This window comes from Theropithecus gelada, chromosome 15, assembly GCF_003255815.1.
Source record: "Theropithecus gelada isolate Dixy chromosome 15, Tgel_1.0, whole genome shotgun sequence".
Lineage (NCBI taxonomy): Eukaryota > Metazoa > Chordata > Mammalia > Primates > Cercopithecidae > Theropithecus > Theropithecus gelada.
In genome coordinates, this window is record NC_037683.1 from 104,281,972 (window position 1) to 104,300,117 (window position 18,146).

Below are 18,146 nucleotides of genomic sequence, written 5' to 3' on the forward strand. Positions count from 1 at the left end.
TAAAAAATGTAAGTTTCAGAATTTAAAAAATGAAGCCTACATGCTTTCAAACAGCAATGAAGTCGTCATGATGAGGATGTAAATCCACAGTAAAATGGGTGTTTATCTGATATACGGAAATGTGAAAGGAGGACACCTTAAGGACACAGCTGGGCTGCACCACAGTGAAGCTTGCTGCAGTGTTCAGCGGGCAAGGGGCACTCCCAGGGACGTCGTCTCCAGCATGACCAGACTCAGACCTGGCGCCAACTAGGAAGGCAGTGTGGTTTGGTAAAATGAATGTAAAGTAGAGCTATCTCAAATTATTTAAGGGCAACAGAATGTTCTCCTTCCTTTTTCCACAGCGAATTCTCCAGTTTCCGATGTCCCACACACCTAACAATGCCTACTTCCCAGGTACAGCTACTCAGGCACGCAACCTGGAGGCCCCTCTGTTTACGGCTTCTTAGCCTGGCCTGGGTAGGAAGGCAGGTGTTTGTTAGGACAAAGAGTTGTTTTAAGTTCACCTCTTTCCCTTACAGAAATTGGATGCAAATAGCTGAGGGTAAGGAAGCAGAGAACGGTCTCCACTTTAATCCATGACCCCAAGCCATTTTCATGCTCCAATCCTGGCTGCCCCACTTTCTTTCCTCCTTTGTGTGTAAACATCACCTTTCCTAGGCCTGGTGGCCAAACCACTTGCTGGGCGGAGGTCCTGCAAGTCCCACTTCACCAGGTCTCCTGTCCGCTTCGGTTCTTTGGCTTCAGTCTTTGGATTAATTCTTCACCTTCGATACCGTATTACGGGACTGATGATGTAAACAGGTTGCCTGACAGAAGCAGCAATGAAAGGGCTGTTTCTTCTAAAGTCCAGCATGCAATGATTTAGTCAATTCAAAAAGAATGGGGTAAAAGAAAAATTCCCATGTTTTCTTTTCACTGATTTTATTTGTATTAGGTAGTTTTCACTCAGAATATCTATCAGTTCATTTTTCAGGTTTAGATATATGTATATGTATCTGTTCGTATGCATTAATTACTTAGAAACTTTATTTGGTATAACTTCACATTTTTGGTATATAGAAATTTTATTTTCTTAATGCAGCACAGTAGACATACAATCAATATTATTCCCTAGAATGTGCAATATATAAATTATTCACATTAAAAAATTAAGAACAGAAAGCCGCATATGCAGTAAATATTTAAAAATGTATATCTAACTTAGATTCTGTTTCTGACAATATACACTACTAGCTTTACAAATCTGAATGAATATGACATTTACACATTTGAATGAAGTACACGGATGGGTCCATTCCAGATGCTTACTACACTATATGAATAATTTGCTCTTCACTTTGGTCATTGAGATTCCATGTGCTGAGGCATACAGTGGACCCGAAAGACACTTCCAGAAGTACATTTAGTACATTGGCATCTTAAGAATTTCTCTTCCTTTTATTCTCCTTTATAGTGAGGGGGCCTTTTCTCTTTAAAAGCAAGAAGACCTTCAAGTCTGTCTTTCGTTGGAATGGTCTAAAAAAACAAAATATTAAATATGTCAAAAATGTTAAAACAGCTGTAAAAGTTTATCAAGCACTATCTAAGAAAACTACTTAAAACCACATTCTAAAATTTTAAAATCTATCAGTCACTTGAACAATTCTCCTTATTATGTAACCAAACTCATCCTCCTTACTCCAAGTAGTTCTCTACCTCATTTTGCTCTTCTTTTTCTAGTTTCCTAACAAGGTGGAAGGTTATTATTGATTTAGATCTTTTCTCTAATATATGCATCTAATGCTATTTCTATCTAAGCACTGATTTCAATATATCCCACAAACTTTGAGAAGTTGTATTTTCATTTTAATTTAATTCAAAATATTTCATAATTCCTCAGGACATTTTTGACATACAACATTATTTAGAAAGGTGTTGTTTAATCACCCAATATTTTGGGCTTTTCTAGCAATCTTTCTTTTATTGATTTCTAGTTTAATTCCATTGTGGTCTGAAGAATACCTTGTATAATTTCTGGTTTTTACATTTAGTTAAGTTGTAATTTATGGCCAAATGTGCTTTTAAAATTTTTCTTTGGGCTCTGAGTCTATTTCTAAGACGTGCAGTTCACCTTCCTCATGGCATGTACTCATCAATGACAGGTGGTGATGTATACATACAGGCTGTGCACAGAGTCACACTCTAGATACTGCTCCTTTAAACGAGAGCTCATGCAGTTTCCAACTCTCAGGAAAGGTAGAACAAAACTTTTTTGCTATTTCAAATGCCCTAAAACAAAGTTCTATCTTTCAGAGAAAGATGAAAAAGGGAGAACACTTTTTTCCTCTACTGGGAGACCTACTAATTTGTATGCATTCATCCCTCAGTATCTGCAGGGGATTGGTTACAGGACCTCCTGCAGATGCCAAAACCTGCAGATACTCCAGTCCCTTATATATTAATAAAATGGTATATCATATTACCTATGCACATCCTCCTGTATACTTTAAATCATCTCTAGATTATTTATAATACCTAATATAATATAAATGGCATGTACACAGTTGTTACATTGTTTAGGGAATAATGATAAGGAAAAAAGTCAGCATATGTTCAGTACAGATGCAATCATGCTTTTTTTTCCCCTGAATATTTTCAATTTATACTTGGTTCAATCCACAAATGCAAAACTTACAGATGAAAAGTGCCGGTTGTGTAAAAAATAAAACTATAATTTCATTAGTGAACTTTCAGTGGGCAGGAGAGAAGGCTCAGAAGTTCAGGAAAAGCCAAGGAGTCTCATCCCAGGTTGCGTGGGCCGGCACACGCTCGCCACCACTCTCCTCTACCTCTCTACACTGGAGTGGGAGACCAGAGCCATACGCGCAAAAGAAAGCATAAGCCTAGAGAGACAGCTCCTGCACACCCAGGACTGACTCAGTTACTCTAAGAGTTTTCCAGATTATATAGACAAGAGACATTCCTGTGGAACAGAATCAGTCATAACAGCTGGTAACAAATAGCAAAAACAACTAATTTCAACCCATTTGTATGATTTTGGAATGGGCACAAGGGTAATCTTGCTCAGTGAAATTCATTTGAATTATACAAAAGGTAAATACAATTTGTAAGGGTCATCCTCATTGAATCTGTGATTGTATTACATACCTGAGCATAACAAGCTTCTTCTATGGCTAACCCTGTTACTAAATCGACCTGAGAATAAAAACATAATGCATTTCAGCAGAAATAACTTTGTAAAATACGGTACAGTCAACAGAAATTCAAACTGAATAACCCTACCCCCAAAGCCCCCAATCCTTTGATACAGTTCAGCAGACAGAGTGTGACCAACATGAGACTCAGAACCAGGCTTCCTGGGTTCGTCCGGACTCTGTCACTTGGGAGCTGAGTTACTTGGGGAAGTTATTTAACCTCTCTGTGCTTCAAAGAGGCATGTCTGAACAGGGGCTAATTATAATGCTCACCCAATGCGAGAATTGTGAGGATTAAATGAGTTAATCCAGGTGAGGCCTTTATATCGCAACACACACACACACACACACACACACACACACACACTCACGATGCTTAGTACATAGTAAGGGCTATATAAGATATTTGCTATTAGTATTGTTACCATTATGTAAATATTTAAATAAACCAAATACTTTTGCAAATTTATGAAACTGTATTTACTGCTAATAAAGTCCATCTCTTTTTACTGCTATACAGCCAAGGAAGATATGGAGGTTACTCAGTCTGCAAGAAGGAAGCACTTTTCTTCAAAATACCCATTATTTAACCAAAATTTAACAACTGCCATGAAAAGTCCAATAAATGGGTATGTGCACCATCTCCTCCTCCCTGGCCTGGGACCTCCACTCTTTTGGAGTCATCTCCCTGGGGTACCCGCAGGACACACAATGGATTCACCTTGCATTGCGTGTGCCTCCCTGCTTCTGCACACTGAGAAGCAAAGGTAGAGAGAGCTAGGAGTTCTCCTTGGAATGTTTTATGTAATATAATACCGATGCTAAAAATACACAGAATGCCCTGTCCCTCTGGTTTTCTATGAACTACTAGCCAATAAATCTGTCTACTAACTCGACGGCAAAAGTAATGAGCATGTCATAAGCTTCAGGGCACTGATAAAATTACTGAATTCTGTGCTTATGATACTGAATTAGCAATAACCATAAGAATGAAATAAATGACGTAGCTGCAAGGAACTTCAGTAGCTTTCAGTAATAGTAGCATTTAAACAACCATATTTTAGAACTTAAAAAAAAAACATGGAAGTCTAAACATGGTTCATTTAAATTAAATCTCCACTCTCCATTTCCAAAACAAACTCAAGCATTAAGGAACCTACCTCCATCCCTTGATTAATTGCTAATTTTGCCACTCTCATTGCAACAGGTCCCTAAAATTCAAATTAAAGAAACAGACTTTAATTATTATTTATGCAAATTATGTTGTATATCTCAGTAAAATTCAGAATTCCCACCACTGGATCCATGGCACAGCCAGCAATGGCTGTCAGATACTACACGGAAAATTTTCTGAGCCTTGCAAGGCTGTAATTAAAGAGCAACTGCAACAATTGCATCAGCACATTATTTAGATTCCACAATGTTCTGTTATGCTGCAAACTCCAGATCCTTAAAGGTAAGCAGGTAGTGCGTGTCCAGCTGTGAGCTTGCTGTTCTTCAGCAACACTTCCTAGAAGTTAAGTAGAGGAAGGAAAAGGAGGTAAGGTCTTCACCTCAGTACCATACCAGTTAGGGGTTTTGACAGAAGCTTGGGCCGGGGATGAGGCTGTTGCTATTGATTAAGGTAAGGTTCTGATATCATCTCTTTCAGACACTGGCTCTCTATCTTTCCTCCGTTAGCCTTGATAACTAATAGTAATGATGGTGGATTAATCAAGAGTGTCCTCTAAGCAGTGCTCCCACAGCACAAATAAAATTGAAGTCTACATAAGTCTTTCAGGATGTAGGAGAGTTACTGAGGAATGAACTGGATATCTGCTGTGAGAAGGAAAATGTTACCTGTGTCTTGCAGAAGCCAAACTCTTACCAAGCTATCCTACCTCAGATGGAATTTCATTATTTGATCACATTTTAAAGTCCTAAATACTGTTTATGGGTGATGAATGTGAATCCAATGCTATATTTTGAACTGAATGCTCTTTTGAATTAAAACACAAGGTAGTCTCTAAACAACAAGCACAGCAAAGGACTCTTGGATGGTGACATGGATGAATGCATGAAAAAATGTTTTCCTATCAAGGAGTTTCTATTATTAAATTTGACCTATCTAAATTTTCTTCCAAATCATGTTTACAAATCTTTTTCAAAGGCCACAATTTCCAAGAATATACTTGGTAGACAAGTATCTTATTGATAATTCTTCCCATTGTGATGTGCCTGTGTGGTAGACACCAATACCATTTTTTTTTCATGATAATCAATCCATTTCATTGTGTGCTCCTCTAATTTTTCCATTTTCATCGTCAACTGACCAAGAAAAGGTGCTTGTCAAACTCCTAGAGATGCACACAAATCCCCATCCTTCTTGTGGAAATGCAGATGTGGACTCAGTGGGTCTGAGATGAGCCTGACATTCTGCACGTCTAACAAGCTGCCAGGAGATGCCCAGGCTGCTGGTCCACAGACCACACTTTGGGAAGTAAGGTTTAGAAAACCATGAGAAAAACAGGAAAATTCAAAATGCTATTAGAGACAGTGCTTGATTTAATGTTTCCCCCTTTAAAACATAAAACCAATGCCTTTTCTCCTTTACAAGCCTTTTTTTCTCAGATAAATGGAAGTAATATATAATACAGGTATCACCTAGAAATACTAATTTTACAGAAGCTTTCAGTTACCTGGAGGACTAATCATTTGGCAACAAAGTAACAAACATAAAAATAAAGATGATTCCACTCAAACTTCATTTGGTAACTTGTGCACATAATTTTGCAGTCACATATTTTCTGAAGTAACTCCACATCTGCTTATACATTTGACCTGGAGGAAAATTAATTTTAACAATCAACATTCTGAAGGAGTGTCCTTCAAATGAAAGGTGACAAAGGCACACGCGCAGGGACTGTGATGACGGCTGGGTGACCACACAGTGGGATGCGGCTCGACACACTGGGAGTGGAAGGAGGGAGCAGAGGGGAGGACGCTGCTCATGTTCTCAGGTGGGGTGGTGTGGTGTGTGGATGGTGGTGGCATTTGCTGCATGGTGGTCACAGGAGCATCATGGGAGAGAGAGCAAGTCAGGCCCTAAGGGGATAATAAGTTGCCTATAGGGAGCTCTGAAGCAGAGAACTGAACGTCCATGTCAAGAGGCCAGGAGCAGGCTCTGCAGATCATCAGAACTGGAATTCCGCCATAACCTTTCTTAAACATACCCCTTTCTTTCAACTGAGATATGTTTTGGTCATAAAGTTTTAAGCCAAGCTAAGTTATAACACCAATATTCAGTCAAATTATTACTCTCCTGATACTTGTACCTTTAATTTCTCTTTAGGTAGAGATTTCTCTATATCTGGGGAGAATAAATAAGTTTGTAGTGAGAATCTTTTCTTTTTAAGGCAAAAATCTTTTTTTATTTGCTTTCTATCAATCCAACAAATACACATTGAGCATCTACTGAATGTATGGCTCTGCATTACCTTATATGGGGAATAAATTATGTAACGGTCCCTCCCTAAAAGAGCTAACAGCTCCTAAGTTAATTAAGAAGGACCAGAGCGTCAATGCCAGGCAGTGTGGTTTTAAAAAACTGATTCAGCAGGTGCATACCAGCAGAGTGGGGCCTGGTGTGTCAGCAAAGGCTCCTGTGCTGAGTGCCAAGAATACTTTCTGAAACTGGATGCAAGACTCTGAAAAAATGTGAACATTCATGCATTTTTTAAAAGATTCAAATGCATGAATTTGGAATCTCATGGCATTCCCAAAAAGATCCACAGCTCACAAAAAGGTTATGAATTCTGTTTGAGTCAAGCAACCCTGAGTTAGAGAGAAAAACTATTTTAACTCCAGAAATGGTTAGGGGGTTATAAAACTTCAAATTCCACAGGAATAAAGAAAGATCACTACTGCTTACACCGCAAAAGAAGACCCTTTCTCTCAATTTAAAGCCCTTTAATCTTGTGATTTCAGACCAAAGGCGTATTTGAAAAATATATCTGAATGGGTGACAAAAAGCTTAAAAGAGGACTGTCAGTGCACGGCCACTGATACCACTCCGGAGTCAGCCACACGCGTTGTGTTCTAGATATTGAAAGTGTACTTGTGGGAAAGCACAACAGAGTGAAAACGATGCCTACACCACCATAAGCACACACACACACAAAGACAAACAACTACTGCTTTTCAAGCAGGCTCTTCACTTTTCAAGTGAAGCCACTGCAATGAAAGTTCACTGTGGCACAACAGACTGTGGTATCTTACTAGAAAACAGATATTTCAATGTATTTTGACTTGGGGTGGCCCAGCATGACAGCCAGCCCTATCACTCTTTCTCTCCATGGCTACGGCTTCCGTTAGAGCGTTCAGCTGGTGAGCACATTAAAACACCTGGCTAGGAAGTTGTGCACACGTGACAAATGTTGTCAAGGGATATTTTATCAAAGTGTGGCTACGAGAAGACCCTTGGAGCATCTTTAAAGCCTCATTGGAATTCCACAGGATCGTAGTGTTTATCTCGTGTAACCGCTCTAGTTTTACACAGCCCATGCACCCCTTTACTTGGAAGCAGGCCAGGGACTTCTTTGGTAGGCAAGGTGACTGCTGTTTTAGTCAAAGTGTTATAAAATTTCCTAAAATGAGAAAAAATAAACTCTAATGAGAAATACCTGAGGTAAAAACTCTCTGGCCAGGTCCAGGGCCTTTCTGTAGGCAGCATCTCCCTCTTGGTTCTGTTCTAGAACGTGGCTGATTAAGCCCACTGCTTTGGCTTCTTGGCCATCGAGGACTCGCGCAGAGAATATGAGCTCCTTGGCCAGGGACATTCCAATGGCGCGCGGCAATCGCTGTGTTCCCCCTGAGGGGTGAAGGAGAGAGAAAAGGCAATGATTTGATACCTGTTAGTTTTAACACTTCAGTGTTTCCTATCTTCATTTATAAAAATAAACCAGGGCCAGAAGTTTATATATTAAAATTAGTAGCTGGAAAACGACTTCCGAACAGAATCTAATTTCTTAATTCCCTTATAAAACTAGTAACACCAAAAAAGGACTTGAGAACCTTACATCCTTATTAAGTGATTTTGGCACTATCACCTGCAACCTCTCTGACATACTCTGAGTCCAATCCACAGTCATCACCACGTCAGTAACCATCAGGTGAACAACAGTGGACAGGCAGTGCCAGCCAGTAAGTCCACTGACTAGAAAGGCAGAGTTCCACCAAGCTTGGCATTCTTCTTTCAGCTTAAATAAATCTTAACACATTGTGAGACATTCAACTCATTTTTTTTTTTTTTTAAGAATCCTTTATGGTAAATATACTGTAAACAAATTTTAATTTAGAAATAAAACCAGACAATGACTCATGAAAACAGGCTTTGTCCTGCTGGTAGTTTTTTTCTCAGTGCAAGTTCTGGTCATCTCTGTTAGCTCTTCTCTCAGAGATGCTCTCTCACATAAACACACCCTTTTCCAGTTGGTGAGGAAAATCCACTGTGTGTGGAGTCAGAAGCCATGCATTTAGTTTTGACGTTGCCACTTGCCACTTTAGGGACTTCAGGAGTTGATTAACTCTTCAACTCCAAGGGAACACAGTGGGTATATTAGTATGATTTAGGGTAAACCTAGGTCAAAACAGTTCTGCAGCAAAAGATGCCCATTTTGCTGAAGATGGCCTAACTCACTAGATCCATGTAAGTATTCACTACAGTATCTTCCAGTGATGAGGATGGGATCTCATTAAACACAAAGCTGGGCAAAAGCAGGTAACACAGGTCTAGCCTCAATGTCTACCAAGAAGAATATGAAAACAGCTTCAACATCAGTGTTCACCTAAATCTCACCTATCAACGGCTGTGCCAGGAAGCAGAGGAGCAGCGGACTGCCCCCTTGCAGAGCAGGAAAAGCAAACTGATGCCCGCCATCTACACAAGCTCACTCACTGGACTTCACTTGGCCTACAAAATTCAAAACTTTTCTTTCTGCATTAGTTAGCAACATTTAAAACTAGATGAGCGATTTTATCTAAAAAAGCAACTTCCACCTGTATCAACTGCAGCTGTGCCTTTTAGACACAACATTTTTTCATGTGCCAGTGTCCACCACCCTCCATTACTGCAATGCTCCAGAAAGCGTTACTCCAGTACTTTTCCTTTAAAGGAAAGCAAAATCATTTCTTGTTCACATCTCTATGAAAAGTGGAAAAAAATTAAAGACCACAAGAAGGCACACGTTTAATAAAGTATGCCTCAGTTGGAAGAACAGAACTTAAGATGCCATTATTAAGCAAACCATATTAAGAACCATAACTAATATTTAGAAAACAGGTAACATTTAGAAAAAGAAACCCTGAATGAACTGCAAAAGGACTCATATTTTCAATACAGATTGTTTTCAAACAAATACAATATGCCACTGCAAAATGCAGTTATTACATGTTTAAGCTGCCCAAGTAGTTAGAGATGGTGAGTTTATACAGGTGCTTACTCGATACAGAAGAAAATATGTGTCTGAAGACAATGAAGCATTGACAAATTTAAATTTAACTTTCGACAATGATGTTGCTCAGTGTAGTAAAGATAGGTCTGAGAACTTATGGTATAAGCTGCAGGGAAAAGACAAGCTATTTATGGTGCTTCCAATGGCAGCTGATTAGAACACAGATATAAATATAACTCAGATAACTATATTTACTCATGGAGCTGACGAGAATTTTGATGAGACTGAAGAACTTAACGAATATATATTATTCATGATAAGCGTATTAGGAAATGGTTCTTTTTCTTGTTCTATGAAAAGTTTAATGTAGACTGGTCAAAATTAACAAATGTGACCCACATTGTTAATGTCACACTTTTTATTCAACATAAACATTTTCCAAGTCCCTGAAGCTCACACTCATTCATCATATTGTTCCATTTATAGTATGATTCTGAGGTATGAGGATTTTTGCAGAAACTTAACAGAGTAACGGTCATGTAGGTGGTAACTAACACTATGAAAAAGACCCAGTCCCTTAAGCTGAGGTGCAGACAGCTGGATGCTTTGTTTCCTAAGCTGGATGCACAACACAACAGATGGCTGGCGGGGCCTGCCATGGAGGCTAGAGGTATGGTGCAGAAGAGAGCTACCTTTCGGACTCACTGAAACCGATGCATCATAGGAACCAGGCGAAAACCCTCAGCGTCGCTCACCCTCTAACACTGCATCCAGGACTTGACCTTTTCGGATGACATCACAAGCCATCTACTTTATTGCCTCATATAAATGGAATCATTCAGTATTTGTCTTTTTGTGATTCAGCTGTTCACTTAGCATAATGTCCTCAAGATTCACCTCTGTGGCAGCATGTGTCAGAAATCCATTCCTTTTTAAGGCTGAATAACATTCCTTTGTACATACATACCACACTTTGCTTACCCATTCATCCCTGGAAGGATACCTGGGTTGCTTTACCTTTTGGCTATTGTGAATAATGCTGCTATGAACATGGATATACAAATACCTCTTCAAGATCCTGCTTTCAATTCTGCTTTCAATATACACAGACTGGGACTGCTGGATCATACAGTAATTCTAGTTTAATTTTTTGAGAAATCACCATAATGTTCTCCATGGTCACCAAACCATTTTACATTCCTACCAACAGAGAACAAGAATTCCAATTTCTCTACACCCTCACCAACACTTTTTTTTTTTATAGTAGCCATCCTAATGGGTGCGCAATAGCATTTTGAAACCCGCCCAATAGTCCCACAGACAGTTCTTTTTGGATAAACAAAGAAATTGACCCTTCTGCTGTTAAAGCTTGAAACTTGCATCTGTTTTGAGTTTCTTCCCCAGAGAAGGACCTTCAGGCCTTTCAAAGAAAAGTATCAAAGAACCAAAACTCAGCAGATCACCACACCAGATGACTCCCTGCCCCTCCCTAGTTCTTGTTTTCTTACACATTGTTACATTTCTTCCCTGCTATAAAAACCCCTAGTTTTAGTGGGTTAGGGAGATGAATTTGAGGCTGAGCTTCCATCTCAGCAGCAGCAGCCAATTAAAGCCTTCTTCCTTGGCAGTACTTGTCGTGACAGTGATGGGCTTTCTGTGCGGTGAGCAGGAGATCTAGACCAAACCCCTGGTGTTTTGGTAACAATTTCACTGTGAGTAGTGATGCTTTTCCCTAATGACTAGTGACAAACAGCAAGTTTTCATGTGCTTATTGGCCCTCCATATATCGTCTTTGGAGAAATGTCTATTTAAAGTTCTTTGCCTATTTTTAATTTGCGTCTTGAGTTGTTTCATTTGTTGAGTTATAGGAGTTCTTTATACAGTCTGGATATTAATCCTTTATCAGATACAGACTTGCAAATATTTTCTCCCATCCCATGGGTTGCCTTTTCACTCTGTTGATAGTGTCTGATGCATAAAAGTCGTTTAATTTTGGTCCAATTTACCTCTTTTTTTCTCTTGTTGCCTGTGTTACCAGTGTCATATCCAAGAAATGATTGCCAAATCCAATGTTATAAAGCTTTTTCTTTATGCTTTCTTCTAAGAGTTGTACACTTTTAGTTCTTATGCTACAGTCTTTGATCAGTTTTGTGTTAATTTTTGCATAGGGTATAAAGTATTCCCGACACCACTTCTTGAAAGGGACGTTCTTAAATGATTACACAAATACATGATTTCATTCACTCATTCCCACTGAAATTTTAACTTGTAGAACATGTTTGGCAAGAAATTATCTCGGTTTGCAGAAATCTAAGACTGATGGCCTGAATTATATATATTTTTACATGTGCGGAACTGAAAGTAAACTGTCCCCTCCACCCCTCAGGCATACAAAATTCATTATTTCAAATTTTATAAAAATGATATAATCTGTTCAGTTTGCCTTTCTCAATTACTAAAAATACCATGAGCAAAGAACTTTACAAATGGAAGTTACAATGCAATATTGGACAACTAAACATGATTGATATGGAATCTAAGATTTTTACAAATATCTCAGGAATAGTTATCCCAAATGGCAAAACTTTTTATGCCCACATTCTTTTCCAGCTTGAAAGTACTTAAATTTACTAACAGGCATCTTCTATAATTAAACTAAATGAAACTCAGTACTCTTGCTGGTTAAGGAAGTCAAGTAGGGCAGAAAAACATCCCAATCCAAAAGACGAGATGTGCCACTGAAATCTTGGTGCAATTATAGCTCAATGTAGCATCCACCTCCTAGGCTCAAATGATCCTCCTGCCTCAGCCTCCCTAGTTAGCACGCCATGCCTGGCATCAGACTGCAAGCTCCAAATGTAAAGAAGAGAACTAGAAAAAAAATTACTTCAATTCACCTTTTCTTAATTCTGAATATCAAACTCCAATATTAACTCAGAGTTAGGTAAAAGTGAAGACAGTGTATCCTATTTCTGTCAGTTGATTGTTTACACCAGGCTTGCTTCATTAGATTAGATCATATAATCTGCTAGTTCCCTTAGGCATCTGAATTCAGGATTCCTAAACAGTCTTGGTAACTGATGAAATTAAGCAGTGGAATTAAAAAATAGGATTGTCCTTCGTGAAATTATAATTGTTTCAGTCTGACAAGCAGCCCTAATGCATTCAAGGTGACAGAGGTCTATAAAACTATTCAAACTCACACTGTCCATCCCAACAGCTTCCAACACAGAGCCCTGACTCCTGGTCAGGATCTGCTCTGAGGCTCCCTGGGCTAGAGCCATATACTCAGGGATTACGACATCAGCAAGTAACACATTCCCAGGACACTCCTGCAGGTACTCCATGGTACTACTGGGTATGAGGAGAAATATGAAGCTAAACTGAGAATTCCAGGATAGCTCACAAGGCTTCCACTAAAAACAAAGATCTCACAGCGACCACAGTTAATAATAGTATGTAGTGTATGACTTTGAATGTTCTCACCACACAAAAAAAGGTAAGTTGGTGAAGTAGTGGATATGTTACTTAGCTTGACTGACTCTTTCTACAATGTTTACGTAGATCAATATACCATGGCCAGGCATGGTGGTGGCTCACACCTGTAATCACAGCACTTTAGGAGGCTGGGGCAGGGGGATAGCTGGAGCCCAGGAGTTTGAGACCAGCCAGGCCAACATAGCAAGACTCCGTCTCTACCACACACAGAGATTCAAAATCAGCCAGGCATCACATGCTAACTACAGAGGCTGATGCAGGAGGATCATTTGAGCCTAGGAAGAGACGCTACAGTGAGCTATGATTGTGTACTGCAGTCCAGCCTGGGTGACAGAGCGAGATCTGTCTCCAAAAATATAAAAACAAAAACAAAATTATCACATTGTACCCATAAATATACAATTATTTGTCAGTTAAAAATAAATTTTAAAAAACAAGTGCCTCAAACCTTCCGAGGGGTAGTAAATTTATAGCACTTTTCCTTCCACAGAAAAGCAAGTATAATACTTCTGTCATTTCAACACTCCACCAGCCAAAGGTACTATGTGAAGTTACGTGTACCTACATGACAATATGTCCAGATCAGCAAGCAGAAACTGAGTTCCAAAGCCGCATTACTATGCTATAAAGAAAGAAATTGCCTTGGCCACTGCCCTTCCCTTTCTAATGTGTGAATGCTTAGAAAACACAAGGGGATTTCTAAGGCTTTTGCCTTGGCTGTGTCTGTCAACTTGGAGGTTCTGATTCAGTGGGTATGAGGCGAACCAAAGGTTCTGCATTTCTAATAGGCTCCAACATTCCTCTGAAAAGTTAGCAGAATCTACTAACCCACTGCTCTAAAACAGGAGGTGGAGACATAATTCTCTTAAATTACAGCAACAGAATTTACATAACCAAATAAGTAATTGCAATCATCACCTCACATGCTGTCTACTTGTTTAGGACCATTTTGGAATTCCTCCTTTAAAACTAATTTCACAGATGACAACCCATTTGTTGTCATCTCACTGTCAATGTTCACTCATTGAAGCATCACTACGGAGGGACCCTGTTTTGGTACATGGATACATCCATGAACAAAACAAAGCCCCTGGCCCCCGGCGTTCAGCACTGTCATGGGAAGCCCTGCAATAAAGAAAGAAATACACACAGAGTAAGAAAGCAGGGGGAGACGGAGTGGGGATGGGCACAGTTAAGACAGGATGGCCAGGGAAGGGCTCTGAGCAGGTGACACTGCAACTGAGCAGGAGGAAGCAAAGATTCCCACACAGGTCTGGGGAATGCATCTCCAGGAGGAATATGTAGGGCACAAGGTCTTCCGGGAATTGCATCTGATTCACTTGTGGAGCACAAGGAGGTCCCGTGTGGCTGAAATGCACAGCACGGGCAGATCCTGTGGGTCCCATGGGCCCAAAAGGACCTGGGGTTTACTCTGAGGGGGACAAGAAGCCACTGGGCATCTGAGAGCGTCTTCTGAGAAACAGTGGTATAGGACTGTCATTCTTCAATGAAGATTTGAGCTTGTCCACCTAAATAAAAAACAGAAAGAGGGCCTCTGAAAGAAATCTGGGAATAAAGCATTGCAATGGGAATGCACATGCCATAAACGATGTGTATATTCAGGGAGATAAAGGAAGACAAAGGTTTTTCGAGGAAAAAATGAAGAAGATTATATAACCATTTCAAAATAATTATCCTTGGCTACAAGGATCAATAACAAGTGATGCCAGCCTGAGGTTGGACAGGCAGCTTCACTCTCTATCCATCTACTGATTTCAGGAGGCTTACAATAAATTTCCTTTCCATTTGGGTAGCCAGAGTCAATTTCTACTGCTTACTCTCCAAAAAGATGAATGATACAATAATAAACTACTAGTTTTCTCTTTAAAAAGTCAGATGAAACTGAATGGGAGTTTATCTGTTTTACTTTTTGCAAGTAAAGCTTATTTAAGTTCAATAAATAATTTATTGATTGAGTAACCTAACAAGTGTCAGGCACTGTCCTAGGTGCTGAACTCAGAGTGCTGAGTAAGATAGACCATCCTTTACCATTCTGCAGGAGGGGAGCAAAGACAAATGGCAAGAAGCAATGGTCCAGAGAGAAGAGACTGTGAGGAGTGTTACACAGAGAATTTCAGGCAGGGAAAAGAGTTCTCAGACAGCGCACTAGATGACTAATTTAGACGGGGTGGTTGGAGAAGGCCTGCTTGATAAAGGTGAGGCCAATGTCTGAATGATAACCAGACATCCAAATGAAGATCAGGAAGAACACCCAGTGATAAGCTCAGCTGGTACAAAGACGCAAAGGTGAGGCAGAGTATGGCCCATTGAAGAGGAAGGAGACCACTGTGGCTCAGAGGAAAGGATGTGAGGAGTGGCAGGACAGGAGCTTGGGTAGGCGGAGTAGAAGTTTACATTGTACCCTAGGCAAAGTGACACAAAGGCACTGGAGAGTTTTGACCAGCAAGTGACATAATTTGATCTGCACTTTAAAAAGATCATGTGTAAGATTGGGGGAGAAGAGATGATAGACACAAAATTAGAGAAGGGTGCCCAGAAGGCAGCTACTGCTGTCACCCAAGTATAACAGGATGGCAGCTTGGACTGAGATAGGGCAATGTAGGGAGAGAGATGTGGAGGACTTGGAATAAGCTTTGTCTGAAATGCTAGTTAAATGGATGCTGGGAGAAAGGAAAGTCAATCTAATGGCTAGATTTTTAGCCTGAGTGTGTGATTGTCCCATATTATGAACACTGACAAGAATGGAGGTGCGGGGGAAGTTGTGCTCTGGCCATGGTAAGTATAAAGTCTCTTTTACACATAAGAGTGGAGCAGTCATGTGTAAGACTAGACACAGAGAATAAGGTTTACCAATGATTAGCATCATACAGGTGGCATTCAAAGCCAGGGTCCTGAATAAGATCACTTAGGGGCAGTGTTTAGACAAATGTCAGCAAACCTGGACAGGTGCTCACTGAGGCTAATCAGCTGCCCAGCTGCAGCCAACCATGTTTTATAAACCACCTGTTCTACCACTGTTCACCCTAACCCTTTCCTTCAATAAAGTTATGTCTGCAGGGGTCTTCTAGGCAAGATACTCTTCACTGAAATAAAGACATGCAGGAATACACAGGTCTCCTTCCAGGATGCTGCCACCTCTACATGTGACACTTGGAGCTACGGCAGCCATCTTGTGACCATGATGGAAGGAGGCAAGGGCAAATTCTCCAAACTGAAGAAGGCACAGCAGAAAGACAGCACGAGGCTGCTGACCTTATCAATCCTGAAGACGCCTTACTTTGTGACAGCTTGTGATGCTACACGGTATTTTCTTATCGTTTAAGCCAGCTGAAATAGGGTTTCCTGTAATTTGTACCAAGAACATCCGGAAGTACAGGTGGATAGAGGAAAGAGATTTGAACGTGCATTTCAGAAAGTGGAACAGCAAACACACCAGGGAAGTATGGCAGTGTTGCTGGGCAAAATTAACTACACATTTGAGACGCGTGATCAGGAGATGAGTTAGCATGATTATCTTTTCCATCCCCAGCAATTTCTAGCTACTTGGTGATGAGGGTTGGGGGGATGGGAGTGGGGCCTGGAACTTGGCCAGGTAAGTACAAGAAGAGAGGAGAGAGCTAAGTAATAGCAATTGTTGACATTACTGAGCAGATACTACATAATAATACTATGTAAATCCTCCCAAGTACTCCAAGAGTATTCACTCATTTAATCCTTACAATTCCCCTATGAGGTTAGCGGGAAGGTAGCTAAGGTCATTTGTAAGAAAGTGATTATCACAAAGAACCATGAAATCTAGGCCGTGTGAGGAGAGAAGAGAGGAAAAGAGGGAAATGACTGAGAGTGAAAGTGTCCCCAGACCTGAGGACTTAGTGAGGTCTCAGCAGAACTGGAAGGTGAGGATGCTGCAGAGTGAGAGGCAGGTAAATCGGGATTCAGAACAGAGCAGGTGTGCGTAACTGGAGGTCGTGGGGCGACTGGGCTGAATGGGAAGGAGGAAGAGATCCCTGCAGGTGCAGTCACAGACTGCTAAAATTCAGTTCACGGACAGTATGAGACAAGGTACAGATAATGCTCCTCACGGTTTCTGGAATAAATTTTCTGTGTTTTAAAAGCCACTGAAAAGCAAATATTTGAATGCTGAGAACCCATCATTTTTAAATGGGAAAAACAGTAATTTATTCTTAGCCCACCCAAAAGCTCCAACCAATTTCCCCACAAATCAATAAAATGGCAGGGGGGAAAAAAAAAAAGAAAACGTAAACTGCTATGTAACAGTCTACTACAATTTCTACCTAATATTTAGCATTTTAAACACCAATTACCTCCTTATTGAAGTCTTAATGAATTATTTAGGGGATACGTGTATGTGCAGAAAATGAATCTATCAGCTATGGATTATGTTTCCTCCTATGTGGCATTAAACAGATAATGTGATGAAAATAAACAATAAGCTACGTTATAGGTAAATGATGAATGCCAATAATGCTTAGCAAAACTAACAGAGAATTTCAAAACTGTGTACTTATCAAATGAAAAGTCTGGTGGTACAGCAGGGAGAGAGAGAGGCGAGAGCCACTGCTGCTCCCTGGTGATGCGGTAAAGTTGTGTGCCAGGGCAGGAGTAACTGTTCACACTCAAATCAGTTTCTTTCGTTGGTACTCAAGATCCTGGGAGCGGATGGCTCTGACTCGCTGTCTGAAGCCACAGACAAAATAAGAGGATGAAAACACTCAAAATGGATCTTTTTGTTTCTTTTGCTTGTGATCTGTAGATAATATAAAAATGAGTTTCTAGTTTATAAGTGGTCGATTCTTTTCATTTATTCACTAGTTTTCAAAATTACAAGGTGGTTCCCTAGTATCCTCTAATGCTAAACAGTAAGTTTTTAATCTTTGGAAATCATAATTAACTTATAGATTTTAACCTATTTGATGTATGACAACCCACTGCAGTTAAGATCTTTATTGATGCTCAAACTACCCCATCTTTGACCAGT

General features: G+C 40.0%; 1 protein-coding gene across 6 annotated transcripts in view; it reads right to left on the bottom strand.

Annotated features, from left to right (window-relative positions):
- Positions 1-899: 899 nt before the first annotated feature.
- AUH (AU RNA binding methylglutaconyl-CoA hydratase) overlaps positions 900-18,146 on the bottom strand; it is a 144,659-nt gene continuing 127,412 nt past the window's right edge. For 4 of the 6 annotated variants that reach the window (XM_025360763.1, XM_025360765.1, XM_025360768.1 and 1 more), the window contains 4 exons: positions 7,859-8,046; positions 4,358-4,408; positions 3,151-3,198; positions 900-1,518 (listed from right to left, as the gene is read on the bottom strand). In XM_025360763.1, coding sequence (XP_025216548.1) covers positions 1,441-1,518; positions 3,151-3,198; positions 4,358-4,408; positions 7,859-8,046 — 365 coding nt within the window. In that variant the 3' untranslated portion in view covers positions 900-1,440. The remainder of the gene's footprint in view (positions 1,519-3,150; positions 3,199-4,357; positions 4,409-7,858; positions 8,047-18,146) is intronic. The other 2 variants (XM_025360764.1, XM_025360769.1) reach the window with 2 other exon arrangements.